The sequence below is a fragment of the Pan paniscus genome, chromosome 18, assembly GCF_029289425.2.
Source record: "Pan paniscus chromosome 18, NHGRI_mPanPan1-v2.0_pri, whole genome shotgun sequence".
NCBI classification, from domain to species: domain Eukaryota; kingdom Metazoa; phylum Chordata; class Mammalia; order Primates; family Hominidae; genus Pan; species Pan paniscus.
Window position 1 is genome coordinate 56,372,926 of NC_073267.2, and position 21,410 is coordinate 56,394,335.

The 21,410-nt window shown below is 51.8% G+C and overlaps 1 protein-coding gene across 2 annotated transcripts in view; it reads left to right on the forward strand.

Moving 5' to 3' along the window:
* The window catches only part of GPT2 (glutamic--pyruvic transaminase 2), a 46,904-nt gene extending 28,842 nt beyond the window's left edge, over positions 1-18,062 (forward strand). For both annotated transcript variants that reach the window (XM_055100071.2, XM_003819792.5), the window contains exons 7-12: positions 3,370-3,449; positions 5,364-5,500; positions 8,993-9,167; positions 11,141-11,296; positions 13,685-13,797; positions 15,667-18,062. In XM_055100071.2, the coding sequence (XP_054956046.1) occupies positions 3,370-3,449; positions 5,364-5,500; positions 8,993-9,167; positions 11,141-11,296; positions 13,685-13,797; positions 15,667-15,757 (752 nt within the window). In that variant the 3' untranslated portion in view covers positions 15,758-18,062. The remainder of the gene's footprint in view (positions 1-3,369; positions 3,450-5,363; positions 5,501-8,992; positions 9,168-11,140; positions 11,297-13,684; positions 13,798-15,666) is intronic.
* The last annotated feature ends 3,348 nt before the right edge of the window (positions 18,063-21,410 follow it).

Consider the following 21,410-nt stretch of genomic DNA (forward strand, 5'->3'; position numbering starts at 1 on the left):
CTTGCTTAGTCACTTGTGTTTCCTTTAGCATTTAGTGAACACAGCTTTTCTGGTGCTCAAATCCTGGTTTGCATTCCAACAGGATAAAGTTTGTGGCATCACAAGCATGGAAGGGCAAGACCAGGAGGAATTACAGGCAGGTTTTGCTGTCCTCAGAAACCAGCCCTTCTCTGTCTGTGAGAATAGTGGCTGGTTTCTTATAGAAACTGGGGCCTGCCACCCTCCTGGCATCCCAGAACCCTGAGCTTTTTAAATAGGAAGGCTAGTTGGTGCTTTCTTGGCAGAAGAAAAGTTGGTCCGTTAGTAAAGGAATTGGTTCATTGCTTAGCTAGTTCAAGATAGAAATTCTAATGGAATCATGCCACAGTCTTACAAGGTACGTGTGTATGTTTTTTCCAGGCATATTTTTTATATTTTTCCATAGACCAGAATATAGGTATTATTAACAAAAAGGTAAGATACTCTATATACTGTTTTGCATATATATATATGTATGTATATATATATGTACACACACATACAATAATAGGCTGGGTACAGAGGCTCATGCCTGTAATCCCAGCACTTTGGGAAGCTGAGGTTGGTGGATGGCCTGAGCCCAGGAGTTTGAGGCTGCAGTGAGCTAGTATCATGTAACTGCACTCCAGCAAGAGTGACAGAGCAAGACACTGTAAAGAATATACATACATGCATGTATAGACACATATGTACACACACTTAGATATATATGTAATATACACAGGCATATAGTAAACAAACATAGCCCTTGTTAAGAAGTTAGCAAGCCTGATTATAGTGGTGGTTTTCCAGAGGATATTGTGAGCACATCAGATATTCCCGGTGCCACACTCAAAGCAGGTCTCAGGAAATACCGAGGGAAGGTCCCATTTCTACCTCGTTGCGTTTACTCCTTCCCTCACCTGTACCCATGGCATTTCGTGTGAACGGATGGATCACTATCTTGCTGTTTGCACTCATTTCTCTAAAATGGGGGCTGGGTGCGGTGGCTCACGCCTGTAATCTCAGCACTTTGGGAGGCCGAGGCGGGTGGATCACTTGGGGTCAGGAGTTCAAGACCAGCCTGGGTACATGGTAAAACCTCTTCTCTACAAAAAAATAAAAAAGTTAGCTGGGCATGGTGGCTTACGCCTGTAGTGCCAGCTATTCGGGAGGCTGAGGCAAGAGAATCACTTGAACCCAGGAGGCAGAGGTTGCAGTGAGCTGAGATTGTGCCACTGCACTCCAGCCTGGGTGACAGAGTGAGACTCCATCTCAAAAATTAAAGAGAAATAATAAAATGTGTTGTAAGTGTTCTCTGTTAGCGTTAAGTCCTGCAGCGTGCTCATCTTTAGTGATGCATGGTAGCAGCTGACAGGAGACACCAAAGCTGGTGCCCAGGCCCATTCACTTAGCATTTATTCTGCAGTTATTTTTTGAGCATCTGTTGAGTGCTGTCTTCCAGGGCAGACGATGAGCGGGGAGAGGCCTTGTCCCTGCCTTGTGGAGCTCATGGGTGCCTCTCTGGGGAGAAAGGAGCTAACTCTTCACCCGGTGGCCACAGCCAATGCGAGTCTCTTCACCATCTGCTGCTGGTGTGCAGTAATGGGGGGAGGGCACAAGCTGATAGATTTAACTCCTGCAGTTGTATTTTCCTGCTCTTTGTTTTATTTTTGAGACAGGGTCTTGCTCTGTCACCCTGGCTGGAGTGCAGTGGCACAGTCATAGCTCACTGCAGCCTCAAACTCCTGAGCTCAAGCGATCCTCCAGCCTCAGCCTCCCAAGTAGCTGGGACTACAGCCATAAGCCACCACACCTGGATAATTTTTATTGTAGAGTTGAGGTGTTGCTGTGTTGCCCATGCTGGTCTGGAACTCCTGGGCTCAAGCGGTCCTCCCACCCTGGCCTCCCGAAGCCGCTGGGATTACAGGCGTGAGCCATTGTAGCAGGCCTTTTCTCCCTGCTCCTTATGATGCTTCCATGCCTTTCTGTTCTGCAGCACAGACATACCACACACACACCACATACACACACACACCACATACACACACACCACAGAGACGCACACCACACATAGACACATACTACAAACACTGCACACAGACACCCACACTGCACATGTGTGCACACACACACACCACCACACCTACACAAATACCACATAGACACACACCCCACCACACCTACACACACACCAAATACACACACACCCCACCACACCTGCACACACATTACACACCATACACAGACACCCCAACACACCTACACACACACCACAGACACAAACACTCTTACACCCCACCACACCTACACACGCAACATATACAGACACACACCCCACCACACCTACACACACACCAAATACAGACACACATACCCCACCACACCTGCACACATTACACACCACACACAGACACACCTCAACACACCTATACACACACCACACACACACTCATACCCCCACCACACCCACACACACACTACAGACTCACACACACCTCACCACACCGATACCCACACACACCACATACACACACCCCACACACAGACTCATATACCCCACCACACCTACACACACACCCCCATCACACCTACACACACACATACACACACACACCCCACACCACACTACAACTACACACACCACACAGACACACACACACACCACACCTACACACACACACACCCCACCATGCCAACACACCACACACAGACACATGCACATGTGAGTGTATGCGTGCACACACCCCACCACACCTACAAATACCACACCACACCTACACACAAAGCCTTCATAAAAATAAGAGCCGGGCCGGGCGTGGTGGCTCACACCTGTAATTCCAGCACTTTGGGAGGCCGAGGCGGGCGGATCACCTGAGGTTGGGAGTTCAAGACCAGCCTGATCAACATGGAGAAACCCCGTCTCTACTAAAAATACAAAATTGACCAGGCATGGTGGCGCATGCCTGTAATCCCAGCTACTCGGGAGGCTGAGGCAGGAGAATGGCATGAACTCGGGAGGCGGAGCTTGCAGTGAGCCGAGATTGTGCCACTGCACTCCAGCCTGGGTGACAGAGCGAGACTCCGTCTCAAAAAAATTTAAAAAAAAAAATAAGAGAGCCAGGTGAGAACCCCTTCTCCCTCGCATAACTGGCTGAGGAGAGTCAGACACACAGGCTGCTCTTCTGGGCGTCCCTGGAGGCCGACTACACCATCATGCATGGCAGCTGGGGAGGGGGGCCTCTGGGGGGAGGGTGTTCTATGGGTCTCAAGGGAACACAGGGCACTGAGTGATTCTGGATGGGCTTCTGACCTGGGGACAATTTAAACAGCATTACAACCGACATTTTGGTTTTCTTGGGGATTTTATAGGCCAGGTACAAAGCAGAAAGTGCATAGAAGATGTGATCCACTTTGCCTGGGAAGAGAAGCTCTTTCTCCTGGCTGATGAGGTAAGAATGTCCCCACTCGGAGGGAGTGGGCACTAGCTTTCTCTTCTGGAGGGAGGGACCCAGCCCCCATTGTTCTGCAGCCAGAGAGAACTGTCTTGGTGTTGGAGGAATGATTCTGGCCTAGGGTGAGGATATTTAGTGTTACAACTTGTGGGACTGTGACTTAATTTACCCCTTTATTGGTTTGTACTCTTGGTTGTAAATTTCAGAAATTCAGCCCAAATCACTTAAGCTCCAAAAGAAAAAGGAAAAAGAAAAAAATGCCAGTGGGGTCACAGGTACGCAGCTGGATCCAGGGGCTTGGACCTTATCTTTCAGGTCCTCTTTCCCTTTTCTACCCCTCTGTGTTGGCCTCATACACAAGCCTGTTATCTTCTCAGCCTAGAGATTCCCAGCCTAGAAAGAGGGCTTTTTGCCCTGGTGTTTGCAGCAAGTCTCAGAATTGAGCTTCATTGGTTCAGCCTGAGTCACACGCCCATTGCTGAACCAATCACTGTGATGTAGGGGTTCCAGTATGCAGATTGGCCAGGCCCAGAGCATAGGGTGGGCCCTCTGCTTTCTTCTCCCAAACCTCCAGATAGAGAACCAAGGAGGGTTATTCCTTGAGGGCCAATTGAGGGGGCTCCTACCCAACAAAGGAGGGTGGGTTCCCAGTGGCAGAAATGACTGACGCCCACTCCTCATAAAGCTGCAGTTCTGTGCCTCCCAGCGCTTCTGTATCTACTGTCTCATTTAATTCGCTTACATCTCAGGAAGGGATCTTAACCCGGTACCTGTTGCTTCTTGAACTCCAGTTCTGGAACCAAGGTCTGCTCATTCTTTTTCTGTTTTGTAAGAAAGAAACTGAGGTTCCAGCAAATCCTCTTTTTATTTCCTCTTCATTTCTGCATGGTTTCCGGCCAGCTGCAGCTTCTAGCCCGCTGCCTTCATTTCTTTGCTCCTTGTCACCCCCCCACACATGCTACACACATAAATGCAGACACACACACACGCATACACACACAGACATACACACATACATATGTACATACAGACACACACAGACACACGTACATAGACACACACACATACATACACACACAGCTTACCCATCAAATTGTTGCCTTAATAGTAGATGGGCCTGATATCTTCATTTCTAAAGGAGAGAAAGGGCAGCAGAGAGACCCATGGTTTTCCTCACAACCTGGTATACAGAACTTCCTTCTGGGTCTGGGAAGAGGAGGACGAGGAGGACAGGGCCTGGCTTGGCAATGGAGCCAGCTTGACCCTCCGACTGATCCCCAGGGCCCCAGAAAGGCTCAGTTTCTCTGATCTCCAAAATAGATGGGGAATTAACCTCAAAGGCCAGGGTGGGTGTCTGCCAGCTGTGAGTGCTGGACTCTGAGGACTGGAAAGAACCAAACGGGTATAAGTGCTGCTCTGGCAGGGAAAAGTGGGTGGAAGAACACAATGATTCCACTCGGGTGGGAGGTTAAGTGTTGCAAAGGAAACCCAACAGGGTTAGCTCTTCAAATAGGAGGTCAGAGGAAAGGGGCACTAATGCCGTCGTCACCAGTGTTGGTAAAGCAAGGAAGCACCGTGCTTTAGGAGGAGAGTCTGCTTGGGAGGATGGGGGTCTCGGCACCATCACTGGTCAGATGGGGTGGAAGGGAAGTCTGGGGATTGGGTGGGGACGAGTGTGAGAGAAATCAAGTGAGCTCCTGAGCTGTCTCAGCATCCAGCCTGAGGCCTTGCCTCCTTGCTTATTCCAGAAAGTTCCTTCAGGCACACTTGGCTCATCCCTGGAATGGCACAGGAGGCTGGGCCGGCTGGGCCTCATGGCCCACAGCACCTGTGCCTTCCCTTGCCTTGGCCACACTGGGCAGCAGCCTCTTTGAGGGCCCTTTGGTGACCGTCCCTGCCGTGCCCCCGCAGGTGTACCAGGACAACGTGTACTCTCCAGATTGCAGATTCCACTCCTTCAAGAAGGTGCTGTACGAGATGGGGCCCGAGTACTCCAGCAACGTGGAGCTCGCCTCCTTCCACTCCACCTCCAAGGGCTACATGGGCGAGTACGTGGGCCTCCCTTCCCTCTGCCACTGCTGGGCCTGCCAGATCCTCACGCTGCCGGCTCCTCTGCCCTGCCCCGTGGTCCACCCACTTGGATGGAGAGAAGGCTGCCCTTATCTGTCGCTTCTGCTGCATCTCCCCAGTGGGAGAGCCGTGGTGTGAGAACAGCCCTGGTACAGGGGCTCAAATAAGGGCGTGCTCAGAGAAGCCTGACAACGGACAAATGGAGTGGAAACAGGACTACATGGCAGCTTGCGACACCTGGTGTTTTCTCTGTCACTGTTGTTCTGAGGTTGACTGATGTCTGAGAGGTCAGGGAGGGCAGATAGAACAGACAAACAGATGCTGTTAGGCTGACTGGCTGTGCTCTGGGTGCAGGGCTGCCTTAGGCACTGTGTGACCTCAGAGGCTAAAGGGTCAGCTGTAATCCTGTGTCCGTTCATTCAGCTAATGTTTACTGAGCACTTACGATGAGTCCGGCACTGATCTCAGCACCGCGGATGCCGCAGCGAACACCCTCCTGCCGGCACAAAGTGTGGGTTCTAGTGAGGGGGGAGAGCTGTAGGCAAATGAGTAAATCGTGCGTCCCACGGAGAACAGTCATTAGGAGAGAGGTAGGGGTGGGGTCGAAGGCTGAAGTGGTGCAGCCTCACTGAGGAGTTGGCTTCTGAGTTAAACCCCGAAGGAGTGTGGTGGGGAACTGTGCAGATATCTGGGGGAAGAGCATTGCAGGCAGCGGGAGCAGCCTGGGCAAAGACCCGGTGGTAGCAGCACACCTGCTGTGCTGGCGGAACACACCTGCCATGTTGGCGGAACAGCCAGGAGCTGGAAAGGAGGGGGCACGGGGGCAGTGGCAGGAGTGGAGACCTGAGAATTATAGGAGGCCAGGTCACCTGGTCCACTTTGCTGATTGTATTTTTCACTTGTGTTCAGCATGAGATAGGAGCTGTTGGAGGGGGTGTGGCCTTGCTTAGCTGGTGTGTTGCTCCTTCTGGCTGCTGTGTGATGGGGGATGGGGACAGAGGCCAGGAGGCTGTTACAGTCTCACAGGTGAGATATCGTGCACCAGACAGAGATGGGGAGAGGATCCTGGATGTATTTGAAGGTGGAGTTGATAGGAATTGTGGGTGGAAAAGACAGGTGTGGGAGAGAAGAGTCAAAGATGAATCCTGGCCAGGTGCAGTGGCTCACGCCTGTGATCCAAGAACTTTGGGAGGCCGAGGTGGGAGGATCACTCGAGGCCAGGAGTTTGAGATCAGCCTGGATAATATAGCAAGACCCCTTCTCTACAAAAAAATGTTTTAAAACTCAGCCAGGTTTGGTGGTGCGCGCTTCCAGCTACTCAGGAGGCTGAGATGGGAGGATCACTTAAGCCCAGGAGTTCCAGGCTGCGGTGAGCTGATGACGCCACTGCATGATGAATCCTTAGTTGTTTGTTCAAACAACAGGAAGGATGGTGTTGCAGTCAACAGATGAGGAAGGCTGAGGGTGAAGCAGGTTTAAGGGGAAAGAGCAGGAGTTTGGTTTTGGACCTGTTAAACTGAAACATGCCAGCTTGGCGTCCAGGTGGAGAGAGATGTGTAAGTCTCCAGGCAGGCTGACCTCTGGTGGGTGGTTTAAGTTTGGGAGATGTCCGGGTGTGAATTGTAAGATTGTTGGAGCTCTAAGCCTGGACACATCTCATACTTACATGGAGTGAGGCCTGGGCCTGGGCCCCCACTGCTGGGAGGTTAGGGGAAAGAGGAGGAAGCCACAGAGACTGAGGAGAGACCAGTGGGTTTGCAGCAAAGGGCATGTGTTCCCAACGTGGTGGGGTCCTATTCTGTGCCAGGTGTCGGCATGGGGAGGGCTCTTGGTTGTTAGGCTGGAACAGTGTAAGCGTGAAGCTCAAAGGAATACTTCCGCCAGGTCAAGGGAGCAGTCCCCTTGGGATGGCTGCCAAACTGTTCTTGGGCTTCTTTGATCTGGGCGCAGGCTAACAGGCTGGTCTTTCTGGTCTACCCTGTAGCAGTTCTGGCTCCTTGCTTGACTTCCTTTTGCTCTGTAGCTCCTCCTTTCCTAAACAAATCTGTTCTCGGTGAACTCAGTTTTCAAACTCAAGCATGTTTACCACACACTTATCCATTGCCCCATCTCAGTTATTGATTACACTACCAGTCAGTGCCCTGATGTTGGGATCCTGAGTCGTGCCCGGTGTTCTCAGATCTGGATGAATTAGGGTCTGACTGCTTTACTCATTTTGATTCTCTGCTCATCAGCAAAGGATTAAGCAGAAAGTTCTTTCTTTCCATTTTTGTTACCGGACACTTTTCTGAGATGTTAGAATTTATCTTCCCACCTTGAAACGTCCAGTCCAGGGATCAGATGGGAATCTTTGTCAGTTCCGTTCAGCAGTGTGATCCCAAAAGCATGGTTTTTTTGATTTTTGTTTTGTTTTTTTGAGATGTAATCTCGCTCTGGAGCCCAGGCTGGAGTGCAGTGGCGCGATCTTAGTTCACTGCAACCTCTGCCTCCCGGTCTTGGTTCAAGCAGTTCTCCTGCCTCAGCCTCCCAAGTAGCTAGGATTACAGGCATGCACCACCATGCCAAGCTAATTTTTGTGTTTTTAGTAGAGACGGGTTTCACCATGTTGGCCAGGCTAGTCTTGAACTCCTGACCTCAAGTGATCCGTCCACCTCGGCCTCCCAAAGTGCTGTGATTACAGGACTGAGCCACTTCACCCGGCTCCCCCAAAAGCATGTTACTAAGCATCTCATTGTGGCAGGTGCTCTGAGGCTGGGGGTGGGGGATGCATGGAGGAAGGTGACCAGGTTCCTGCCTCCAGGCACCTGCGTTCCTGTGGTCGTTAGTGTGAACGTTTGCAGCCACACACCAGAGAAGGAGATGTATGTTGCTGATTTGGTCTGGAAAGATTTTTTTTTAAAACTCATCATGTGTCCTCAGCTTATTTTCATATGATTTGATTTATAATTTGGCTATAAATTACAGAACTTGGCACGGTGACTCACGCCTGTAATCCCAGCACTTTGGGAAGCTGAGGTGGGAGGATCGCTTGAGGCCAGGAGTTCAAGACCAGACTGGGCAACATAGCAAAACCCTATCTCTACATACATAAAAAGTAAAAAAATTAGCCAGGTGTGGTGGCACACACCTAAAGGTCCACCTACACACAGGTGTGGCACACACCTACAGTCCCAGCTATTTGTGAGGCCGAGGTGGGACTATTGCTTGAGCCTAGGTGGTGGAGGCTGCAGTGAGCTATGATCATGCCACTGCACTCCAGCCTGGGTGACAGAAAAAGATCCTGTCTCTTAGAAAAAAATAGGAATTTGTACACAATCATCACTGTTGTTCACCTTCCATTGGCAAGAACTCAGCCACACCTGGCCATTTGGTGTTGGGTGTGGGAATGCTTTCGATTCTGGCTGTCCAAATGGCACTTTGTTGAGGTCTTTCTATAACTGGTGGTCCTCTCCCTCTCTTTGGCCCTCCAGGTGTGGTTACAGAGGAGGCTACATGGAGGTGATCAACCTGCACCCTGAGATCAAGGGCCAGCTGGTGAAGCTGCTGTCGGTGCGCCTGTGCCCCCCAGTGTCTGGGCAGGCCGCCATGGACATTGTCGTGAACCCCCCGGTGGCAGGAGAGGAGTCCTTTGAGCAATTCAGCCGAGTGAGTCCACTGTGATGCGTCTGCACCCCTGTGGCCGGGGTCACGAGAGTTCCTGCTGGGCCAGTGGCCAGCCTGTCTCCAGATGGCCAGACAGCAGCCTCCTGAGGGTGTGGCCTGCAGGTGCACTCATGGCTCTTCAGAGCCTGAACCACCCCTATGAGTTGAAGTCTGGAAGTGCAGCTGGGCATTGTTTGGAAGTAGGAGGACTGTGAGTGTGTGTGGGCAGGTGAACCCTTCCTCTTCCTCATGGCGAGTGTCGAAGAGGGAAGGGAGCTGTGTCCCGATAACACACTGGGGGGACTCATGAAACTGAAAAGAAGACGAGGAGGTGGAGGGGCGCAGCATCGATCCCAGGCCCCCACCTGCCTCTGCCAACCTGTGTCCTCACAGCTTGACAGGGTCCTCCAGCTCTGACAGCTTTGACCAGTTCAAACAAAGGAATTTATGGGTCAAGTAACCTAGAAGTCAGCTCCCAACTGGTCCAGTCTCACTTCTTTTTTTAAAAATTGTGGTAAAATACACATAAAGTCGACCTTTTTAACCTTTATAAAGTGCTCGGTTTTCTGGCATTCAGGACATTCACACTGTTGTGCGGCCATCACTGCCGTCCATCTCCAGAGCCGTTCCATGATCCCACACTGAGCTCTACCTGTTACCCACTAACACCCTACCCTGCCCTCCCCTTAGCCCCAGCAGCCACCCTTCTACCCCCTTCTCTCTGCACTCACCTCCTTGAGGTTCCTTATATAAATGGAGTTATGTTGGCCGGGCGTAGTGGCTCATGCCTGTAATCCCAGCACTTTGGGAGGTTGTGGCAGGCGGATCACCTGAGGTCAGGAGTTTGAGACCAGCCCGGCCAACATGGTCAAACCTCATCTCTACTAAAAACACAAAAATCAGCCGGGATGATACATGCCTGTTATCCCAACTACTCGGGAGGCTGAGGCAGGAGAATCACTTGAACCCGGGAGGCGGAGGTTGCAGTGGGCTGAGATTGCGCCATGGCACTCCAGCCTGGGTGACAGAGCAAGACTCCATTTAAAAACAAAAAAAGCAGAGTCATGTCTTACTTGTCTTTTTGTGACTGGCTTATTTTCCTTATCATGATGTCCTCCAGGTCCATCTGTGTTGTGGCCCGTGTTGTGATTCCAGGCTGAACCATGCTCCCCACGTGGACAGGCCACATAGTGCTTATGCCTCCATCTTCAGCCCACACCTTCCACGCCACTTGGCCGGCGGCACCTGTGGAAGCCCTGGACGGTGACTGTGCTCCAGCCGTGGACATACGCCCAGCTCAGGCCCAGTCACTGACCTTGACTTGCTCTGCCTGGATCCTGTGCTGCATGCACACCACACAGACAGAGGGTGGGGCGCGCTGGTCCCCCCAGATGCGCACTGGTGGGGCCCATCTGCAGAAGAATGGGCATGTGTCCTAGAAGCATGTTCTGAGGAATTCCGTCCAGAGCCAAGTCCATACAGACTGACAGGCAACAACTGGTTTTTCTCATTTTCTGGAAAGACATCCTGGTACGAGAATAGAACCCATGACACAGGCTGCTGGGCTCTACCCTTTGGCCTAGAACTCCCTGGTGTCTGTGTGCCCCACACCCCAGGGCACGTGGCAGCCTCCCAGGGTGAGCGCTGTGGAAGAATTTGTGCCGGGAGATGTGTTCCACCCACCTCCCTGTTTTGCTGTGCTCAGGCTCACACAAGCTCTTCTTTGGTCAGTCTGTCTGATACCCCAGTGTCGAAGGAACAGACCACCCCACCCACTCCGTCTGTATGGTGTGCATGGGGCATGTGACCCAGGCAGAGCAAATCCGAGTCAACGCCTGGGTCAGAGGGGACATGTGTTCAAAGCTGGAGCAAAGTCATCATCTGGAATTTCCGCAAGTGCTGCAGGAAAGATCAGTGGCTGGAGTGAATCTTTATCCAGAGATACTGACTGCTGTGCTGTTTCCATCTCTCATCAGGAGAAGGAGTCAGTCCTGGGTAATCTGGCCAGAAAAGCAAAGCTGACGGAAGACCTGTTTAACCAAGTCCCAGGAATTCACTGCAACCCCTTGCAGGGGGCCATGTACGCCTTCCCTCGGATCTTCATTCCTGCCAAAGCTGTGGAGGCTGCTCAGGTCTCGGGCATGGGCTGGGCTGGCTCTCTCTTACCAGGTTCACCTGAGATGTTGGGTTGGGGGCCCCTGCTTATCTTGGGGAGCAGAAGTGCTGGCCCTGGAGGCTCGGAACTGTACGCACCTCTCAGCCAGAGGGTGTTGACCGTGTAAAGATGACAGGTTCTTGGAGGCCCAGCCGTGTGCTGTGTTGATGGGCAAACATGAGGTGGGCCCCAGGGGAAAGGAGCTGATCTGGACTCTGTGAATGCTGCTGCTCCCAAGGGCGGTGCCCGGGTGAGATGCCTGCAGGGGAAGCAGCAGGAGCTACCACCTCCACCCAGCCACTGCATTCTGGAGCAGCGCTTCCCAAACTTCAGTGTGTGCACCGATCACCTAGGGCCTTTTTTTTTTTCCTTTTTGTGGAGAACGGGTCTCGCTAGATTGCCCAGGCAGGTCTCAAACTCCTGGGCTCAAGCCATCCTCCTGCCTCTGCCTCCCTAAGAGCTGGGATTACAGGCTTGAGCCACTGTGCCTGGCTTGTTTGTTTTGTTTTAATTACATTTTTATAGAGAGAGATGGGGTCTTACTTTGTTTCCCGGGCTGGTTGCAAACTCCTGGGCCTCAAGGGAACCTCCCATTTCAGCCTCCCAAAGTGCTGGAATTGCAGGCGTGAGCCACTGCCTGGCTTGTTTTTTTGTTTTTTGTTTTTTTTTCTGAGACGGAGTCTTGCTCTGTCACCCAGGCTGGAGTGCAGTGGTGCGATCGTGGCTCACTGCAAGCTCGGCCTCCCGGGTTCGCTCCATTCTCCTGCCTCAGCCTCCCAAGTAGCTGGGACTACAGGCGCCTGCCATAACACCCGGATAATTTTTTGTATTTTTAGTAGAGACGGGGTTTCACCGTGTTAGCCAGGATGGTGTCGATCTCCTGACCTCGTGATCTGCCCGCCTCGGCCTCCTGAGTACCTTGTTAAACACCCAAGTCTAGGCCCCATCCTAGACCTACAGAATCAGAATTCCTAGTGTTAGGCTGGGTGCAGTGGCTCACACCTGTGGTCTCAGCACTTTGGGAGGCTGAAGTGGGAGGATCATTTGAGCCCAGGAGTTTGAGACCAGCCTAGGCAACATAGTGAAACCCTCTCTACAAAAAATTTAAAACTTAGCTGGGTGGTGCATGCCTGTGGTCCCAGCTCCTTGGGATGCTGAGGTGGGAGGATCGCCTGAGCCTGGGAGGTTGCGGCTACAGTGAACTGTGATCATGCTGCTGCACTCCAGCCTGGGCGAGAGCAAGATCTCTTCTCTTAAATAAATTAAAAAAAAAAAAGAATCCCTGGGCCAGGTGTGGTGGCTCATGCCTGTAATCACCTTTGGGAGCCCAAGGTAGGTGGATCACCTGAGATCAGGAGTTTAAGACCAGCTTGGCCAACACGGTGAAACCCCCATCTCTAAAAATATAAAAAAAATTAGCTGGGCATGGTGGCCCGCAGTGTAATCCCAGCTACTCTGGAGGCTGAGGCAGGGAGAATCGCTTAAACCCGGGAGCTGGAGGTTGTACTGAGCCGAGATCACGCCATTGCACTCCATCCTGGGCGACAGAGACTGTCTCAAAAAAAAAAAAAAAAAAAAAAAAAAAAAAAAAAAATCCCTGGTGTAGTCCGAGCGTGGTGGCTCACGCCTGTAATCCCAGCATTTTGGGAAGCTGAGGCAGGCAGATCCCTTGAGGTCAGGAGTTCGAGACCAGCCTGGCCAACATGGTGAAACCCCATCTCTACTAAAAATACAAAAATTAGCCAGGTGTGGTGGCACGTGCCTGTAATTCCAGTTACTCAGGAGGCTGAGGCAGGAGAATGCTTGAACCCAGGAGGCGGAAGTAGTGGTGAGCCGAGATCATACCACTGCACTCCAGCCTGGGTGACAGAGGGAGACTCTGTTGCAAAAAAAAAAAAAAAAGAATCCCTGATGATAGAACCTGAGAATCTGTAGTTAAGAGGCTCCCCAGGTGGTCATGCAAACCAGTGTGTGGGAAGCAGTGTTGAGAGTGCCTCAGAGAAGCTCGTTCCATGAAAATTGTGTGCAGACCCCAGGGCCCCATTTTCAGAGGATTATGCAGCTTGACCTGCAGGAAGCCACTGCTGATGCCTGTTGAGTGGCTGCCTGGGGATGGGCACTGCCCGATGACGGGCAGGAGCACCACTATCTACACCTGGCTGTCCTGCAGTAGTTTTCAGGTGTCTGTGCCCGGCACCAGCCACCTGCAGTATCCCAGCGTCTGGCCCTGGTCCTCTAGGAGCGGAAGGGGAGAAGGGCACTGCCGTGGGAGAGAGACCTGCCATTTAGATTACATTTGGCTTTGAGGGTTGAATGGTGTGTTTGCAAAGCCAGGAATGATCATGAGCTCTGTCTGCTCCCATAGGCCCATCAAATGGCTCCAGACATGTTCTACTGCATGAAGCTCCTGGAGGAGACTGGCATCTGTGTCGTGCCCGGCAGTGGCTTTGGGCAGAGGGAAGGCACTTACCACTTCAGGTATGACTTCCTCTCCGCACTAGGGGCTGGTCCGGGTCTTGTCCAGGGAAATGTGGACTTCTTGACATGGAGCAGAGGACTACTTCGAAGAGAGAGGTGCGGAGACCCTGTCCTCCCTCGAGTCACCCCTACTCTGTCCTGCTGCAGAGCCAAGCTCAGACCCTGCCCAGGGATTAAGAAAATCTGGGTGGTTGTCTGCTCAGGGTTATATTCCCTGAAGGGTCTTCCTTGACTATTCTGTCTCTCCCCTCCGCCATCTGTCCCATCGCTGTCTGAAATGTTCCTAGTAGGGTGTTTTCTTATTTCGCTGTCCGTTTTCAACTCTGCGATGGCAGCACACAGCTGCCAGTGCCTGGAGTGGTGCTGGCATGTGCTTAGTAGCTCCTGGCGGCACCCTGGGCCATGGCGCTGCCTGTGATCCCGGAGCCTGCCGAGGAACTGCAGTGGAATTTGCTCCACTCACGCCCAGGGCATACCCCGTTCTGGCCCTGCATGGATGGGAATGCCGGTGCCCAGAGCTGAGCTGGCTGGAGCAGAGGTTTTCCACTGAGGCCAGTTCTCTTCAGGACAACATCTTCCCCGCACATGTTGTTGCTCTCAGAAGTCTCCTGCGGCAGATGCTAAAAAAAAGAAATGGCATGAGCTGTTAGCACCCGGAGCCAAGTCTTGACTTAGGCAAGGTCGTGGGTCGTGTCCCTTGATGGACAAACCTTGTCCGGTTGGCCTTCCCACCCCTGGTCAGGCTCATCTCAGTGGTTGATGGCTTGATGAGAAAGTGATTTAAGCAAGAGGGCTGCCGGGAAGGCCAGGGAGCATTTTGGTGCACCAGAGGGAGGTGTTAGTTACTGTGGCAACTTGGAAATTCCTTTGGAGCAGAGTTGTGACTGGAGGGTGTCTCACTGTCAGACTGACTAGAGATAAAAAAGGCCCCTCAGGTAGGAGTGAAATCTCTCTCTGAAACTCTAGGAAAGCCCGAGTCATACTCTAGAGAAAGTTCTGATCAGTGGTCAAAATGTTCCAGAGGGCTGAGTGCAGTGGCTCACACGCTTTGGGAGGCCAAATTCAGGATGGCTTGAGTCCAGGAGTTTAAGACCAGCCTGGGCAACATAGCAAGACCCTGTCTCTACAAAAATTGTTTAAAAACTAGCCAGGGATGTTGGCGCATGCCCGTAATCCTAGCTACTCGGGAGGCTGAGATGGGAGGATCGCCTGAGCCCAAGAGTTTGAGGCTGCAGTGAGCTATGATCACTGTACTGCATTCAAGCTGGGGCGGCAGAGTGAGACCCTGTCTCCAAAAAAAAAAAAATGTGGCCAGGTGCAGTGGCTCATGCCTGTAATCCCAGCACTTTGGTAGGCCAAGGTGAGCAGATCATGAGGTCAGGAGTTCGAGACCAGCCTGGTCAACATGGTGAATCCCCGTCTCTTCTAAAAATACAAAAATTAGCTGGGCGTGGTGGCAGGCATCTGTAATCCCAGCTACTCGGGAGGCTGAGGCAGGACAATTGTTTGAACCTGGGAGGTGGAGGTTGCAGTGATCGCGCAATTGCACTCCAGCCTGGGCAACAAGAGCAAAATTCCATCTCAAAAAAAAAAAAGTGATGCAGGCCTTCTGCAGTAATGGGTGGATATGTCTTAGCCTAAATGCTGCTCCAGTTTATTGCTTTTGTTCACGTGTATTACTTGGGTGAAAAAACCAACATGTGAATGAAGGGGAAAGTGGTCCAAGTGCTGGGCGCTGTCCGGGCTGGAGCTGTCGAAGCAGACCAGGCAGACCTCCCTCTTCCATTCCTAGAAGCAGTTTAGCCGCTGGATTCGTTCCTCTCCCATCTTGCAGAGCAGCCAGGCTGACACTGTTATCTCTCCTGCCAGGATGACTATCCTCCCTCCAGTGGAGAAGCTGAAAACGGTGCTGCAGAAGGTGAAAGACTTCCACATCAACTTCCTGGAGAAGTACGCGTGAGGACGCCTGAGCCCCAGCGGGAGACTTGTCCTCGGCTCTTCCTCCCAATGCCCGCCAGGCTGAACTCGCCTCCCCCGTGACTCTGCCTCGGGCCTCGCAGAGGCCGCTGGTCACTTCGTCATCATTTTGCCCCCGGAGACGTCTTTCTTTGTGCCTTGATGTTGAGAGCGCCTCTCTTTTGAGCAAACAAGCATTCTATATGCAACCAGAGTAGAGGGGACCTGCTCAGCAGGTGTGACCAGGGTTCTCTGAATCTGTTATTGTTTTTGCTTCTGGAAAGCTCATTTGGGGTTTACAACAACTAGGATGTGTTGGGTGAGATGTTTCAGATCTGGAGAAATGAGCAGGTGTCGGGAAATGTGTGACTTAACCGTGGTGAGGGCTGGAAATCCAAACTCACCACCATGATCTGTGAAATAAAGCCCTTAGCGGTGTGAAGCATCCGGTCCTTTGAACAGAAGGGCCTGGAAGGCCCCTGGGGCTGAGAAAGGGTCCGTCCGGTGGCCTGGAGGCAGGCGCGGGGAGCGCGCAGTAGCGCGTGGACTGGGCAGGATGTTGCACTAGCTTGGGGTAGATGCTGGGGGCTGCGGCCACGGTCAGAGGGCCCCACGGTGAGGCGTGGGTGCGAGCCAGGCTGCAGGAGGAACTGGGCCTCCGCTTCCCAGCAACGCAGCCAGGCCTGAGAATTCTGTGCGCCCGGCGGGCTTTGGGAATGAGGGGTTCCCTTGAACATGCGTAGGCTGGAACCCCGTCTGAGAGGTCTCCCTGAATTTCAGTGACACATGGTGCAGCCCAGCAGTGTCCCACTTCCGTGGAGAGTGCCGCTGGAATGGTGTGGACCCCATCCCGCGGGTGACCGGTGCCTGTTCTCCCCGGGGCCTGACCGAGCCTGTGAGCACACCGCCCCCTGCTGGCGACATCGGGGAAACGAGGGCTGAAAATATCCTCCCCACAAGGGCAATCCTCGGGACCTGCCGAGCAGCCAAGGCCCTGTCCTTTCTTGAATGGTGGCGAGCTGAATCTGGTCGATTTCCTAGCTTTTAGGTGGTAAAAGTGCCTGGCAGCTTGGCTGCTGTGGAGGAGTCAGTGAGTCGTGGTTGGAGGTTCATTGCCGTGCTTTCATGCAGAGTGTTTTGCCTTCATGTTAGCTTCCGGCTCCCCTCCCAGGCTGCAGACTCTGACCTGTGGCATCAGGCTTCTCCCAGGACAGGAGGGTGCCATCCCGCAGCATGCCGCTTCTCTGCCATTAGCAGCCCTGGGCGGGCCGACCACACTCGAGGCTGCGGTGCTACGGGCTTAGCCCTCGCCTCCCTCACTGGGAGCTTCCCCATCCTCCCTGCCTTCCCCAGTGGGAAGTTAGGGAAGCTCAGGAGCCTGGGACCCCGCATGTCCCAAAATGGGATTGGAGAAGCTGGAGAGAAAGCAGAAGAGGCCGAGGAGTGAGGCAGCAGCCTCTATGCTGTGATTTCCACACCGGGTCCGTGCAGAGGAAACAGAAACTCCCAACTGTCCTTACCCACCGACATCACAGCCCCTATGAAGAAAGTAGCCACAATCTCAAATAACAAAAGGGAATGTTCTAAAACTTTTCCTTCCTTAAAAAATGGAGAAAATTGCACTTGTGCTTGCTGTGTGGTATATAAACCAGGATTAGTCCCAGAGTCGTGAGGTTTCTGGTGAAAAGGTTAAATCGTAGAAGCTAGTATATTTTTTATATTTTTGTAACAATTGCTTTTTTCATGGGGGAGGTGGGGTTAGTATTTATAGTCCTAACAAGTCCAGTAATTTTTTATAAATCTTCAGATTATAAACAGCCCCTAAAAACTTTACAATGTTTACACAGTTTTTTAAAAAGAGACTGTATACACTTGATTTGCTTTCAAAATAAATAAGGTCAGCTAGTCTAGGAGGTTAACGTCGGGTAGGAATGCTGATCATGATAGGTTTGGTTTTCTACAGATTCTGTTCCGGTGCCTTTCCTGTCCAGGCACCACCTGAGAAAGTTGTCATTTGAGGTCGCACTTGGAAGTTACATCTATGAAGTTTCTGTCATTCGTCCAGATCTGTGTGTGTAGCATGTGCTGAGGAAGCACGTGCTGGGCTGTGCCTCCGACAGTGCATCACCGGGCACCCAGAGGCTTGCCTGGCTATTCCTGTTCTGGTGTGTGTGGAGTGTTGGGGAGGAACAGATGCAGATCAACCTGTGGCTGTTTTCCCATCTAGGTTCTCACAGGTATCTCCTGACAGAGGTACTTAACAATGGCTCTGCTGGAAATTTCTATAAATAAAATGTCCAAAATGGTGACTGCGTTTAACTTTCATTGTAGTTTGAATGTAAACATTGAGGACATTACTAACTTTACACCTTCACTCTTTGTAATTTATGTTCCCAGCACAATAATGGGCATTTCCCCCAAACATGACAGAACTCCAGGCACAGCTTCTCAGCTTCCATGTTCTTTTTTTTTTTGGAGACCGAGTCTTACTCTGTCACCCAGGGCTCAGGCTGGAGTGCAGTGGCACGATCCCGGCTCACTGCAACCTCTCCCTCCCAGGTTCAGGCGATTCTCCTGCCTCAGCCTCCCAAGTAGCTGGAATTACAGGTGCGTGCCACCACACCCAGCTAATTTTATATATTTAGTAGAGACGTGGTTTCACCATGTTAGCCAGGCTGATCTCGAACTCTCAACCTCCGGTGATCCGCCTGCTTCAGCCTCCCAAAGTGCTGGGATTACAGGCGTGAGCCACATCGCCCGGCCTCCATGTCATCTTAGGGCTTGATCCTAAGACCCCTGTGCTGCTTTTTTGTTCACTTATGGTGGAGAAACTTCATGGATTCTTTGAAATAGAATGTGATTAAAATGAACACAGACTGTGGCTCCCTGGTGGAAGAGAAATAAGAACAAACAGCCTCTTCCCCGGGGCTGGGGAGGGTGGGCGAGGGAGCACTGGAGGCCCGTGGGCAAAGGGGGAATTGTCTATAAGAGGGAGTTCGTTCATTTCCCATATCGACGTTTGATTTTGATGTGTGATTTTGGAATTCAGGACTTTTTCTCAAAACTCAAATTTCTGTGTCTTCACTAAAGAAAATTTGGTGGCCAGGCGCAGTGGCTCATGCCTATAATCCCAGCACTTTAGGAGACCAAAGTGGGAGGATTGCTGGAGCCCAGGAGTTCGAGACCAGCCTGGGCAACCAAAAAAGATGCTATCTCTATAAAAATTCAAAAAACTAGCTGAGCATGGTGGTGTGCACCTGTGGCCCCGTCTGCATAGGAGGCTGAGGCAGAAGGATCACGGGCCCAGTAGTTGGAGACCAGCCTGGGCAACATAGACCCTGTCTCTACAAAAAAAAATTGAAAAAATGAGCCAGGTGTCGGGGCACACACCTATAGTCCCAGCTACTTGAGAGGCTGAGGTGGGAGGATCACTTGAGCCCAGGAGGTTGAGGCTATAGTGAGCCTTGATCATGCCACTGCATGCTAGCCTGAGTGACACAGCGAGACCCAGTCTCTTCTTTATTTTTTTTGAGATGGAGTCTTGTTGCCCAGGCTGGAGTGCAGTGGTGTGTTATCGGCTCACCGCAACCTCTGCCTCCTGGGTTCAAGTGATTCTCCTGCCTCAGCCTCCCAAGTAGCTGGGATTACAGGCATGCTCCACCATGCCCAGCTAGTTTTGTATTTTTAGTAGAGACAGGGTTTCTCCATGTTGGTCAGGCTGGTCTCAAACTCCTGACCTCAGGCGATCCGCCCACCTCGGCCTCCCACAGTGTTGGGATTACAGGCGTGAGCCACCGTGCCTGGCCGACTCAGTCTCTTAAAATTTGGAAAATATAGAAAGAAAAAATTACTTCAGTTGGAAGTGATAGAAATCCACTCAGAGTAGCGTCAGCAGAAAGAGGAAGTATGGCCTCGCGCACCTGGGAGGGAAGCCTGCTTCGGTTTTCAAGTTCACTCTGTTAAATGCAGTCTGTCTCGTCCAACTCCACTTGAAAAAATCCCAAGGGAGGATCCTGATTGGCTGCCTGGGCCCATGTGCCTTTCTCTGAGCCCGCCTCTGACCCATGAGAATAAGGAGCTTGGGTGGCCCTGTTCACACAGCAGGAGGAGGTGGAGCCCATTGGGGCCATAACATTGAAGAGGAGACGCTGCTCCCCATAGGAAAGGGAGTTGGATGTGGTGCTGCCCCAGCAAAACCTATGTACCACAGGGCCTTTTCAGAGGGATAGAGGAGGGAGGGGTGAGTTCAGGGTGGGTTGAGGGGCTGAGCATGCTGGCTCACACCTGTAATCCCAGCACTTTGGGAGGCGGAGGCAGGAGGTTTGTTTGAGGCTGGGAGTTCAAAACCATCCTGGGCAACAGTGAGAACCCACCTCTACAAAAACTATTTTTAAAAATTACCCAGGCATGGTTACACATGTCCATGGTCCCAGCTACTCAGGAGGCCAAGGCCAGAGGATTGCTTGATGCCCAGGAGTTCAAGGCTGCAGGGAATCGTGACAGCACCACTGCACGTCAACCTGAGCCACAGAGCAGGACCCAGTCTCTTAAAAAAAAGTGGGGTGTTGGCGGAGGTGGAATTGAGCCAAGATTATGTCACTGCACTCCAACCTGGGTGACTGAGCCAAACCTTGTCTCAAAAAAAAAAAAAAAAAAGTGGGTGATGCGTAGAAGGGAGGGGATGATGCTGTTTTCCACTGGTGGGCACCTGACCACTTCTCAGTGCTGTCTGCTGATATCCTGTCACTCTGCCCCCCAAGTGGGGAGAACTCCAAGAAGAAGGAAGATGAACCTTACTGCCAGCCATCCATCAGCTCTCTTCCTTAGGAAGCACAGGTCAGCTGGAGAGTCAGAGAGAGATTTTATTTTCCACTTTAAAAAAAGACATACTGACCTTTTGGCTCTCTCCAATTTCATCTGCCTTTGCTCTGAATGCAAATATTGGGGGCATCCCTCAAAGTCCTTTTGAAGATACTAAATTTTAAAACTTTTTTTTTTTTTTGAGATGGAGTCTCACTCTGTTTCCCAGGCTGGAGTGCAGTGGCGCGATCTCAGCTCACTGCAAGCTCCGCCTCCCGGGTTCACGCTATTCTCAGCCTCCCCAGTAGCTGGGACTACAGGCGCCCGCCACCACGCCGGCTAATTATTTGGTATTTTTAGTAGAGACAGGGTTTCACCGTGTTAGCCAGGATGGTCTCGATCTCCTGACCTTGTGAACCGCCCGCCTCGGACTCCCAAAGTGCTGGGATTACAGGCATGAGCCACCACGCCCAGCCAAAACTTTAAAAATGGATTCATACGCAGCTTAATAAAAACATCGACTATCTCTCTTTTAAAAACTCAGGAGTTTGAGACCAGCCTGGCTAACATAGTGAAAACCCGGCTCTACTAAAAATACAAAAAATCAGCTGGGCGTGGTGGCAGGCACCTGTAATCCCAGCTACTCGGGAGGCTGAGGCAGGAGAATCACTTGAACCTGGGACGCAGAGGTTGTAGTGAGCCGAGATTGCACCATTGCACTCCAGCCTGGGCGACAAGAACAAAATTTCGTCTCAACAGCAACAAAAATAAAACCCAATCCACTTATGCCTGTAATCCCAGAACTTCAGGATGCTGAGGCTGGTGGATTGCTTGAGCCCAGAGTTCAAGACCAGTCT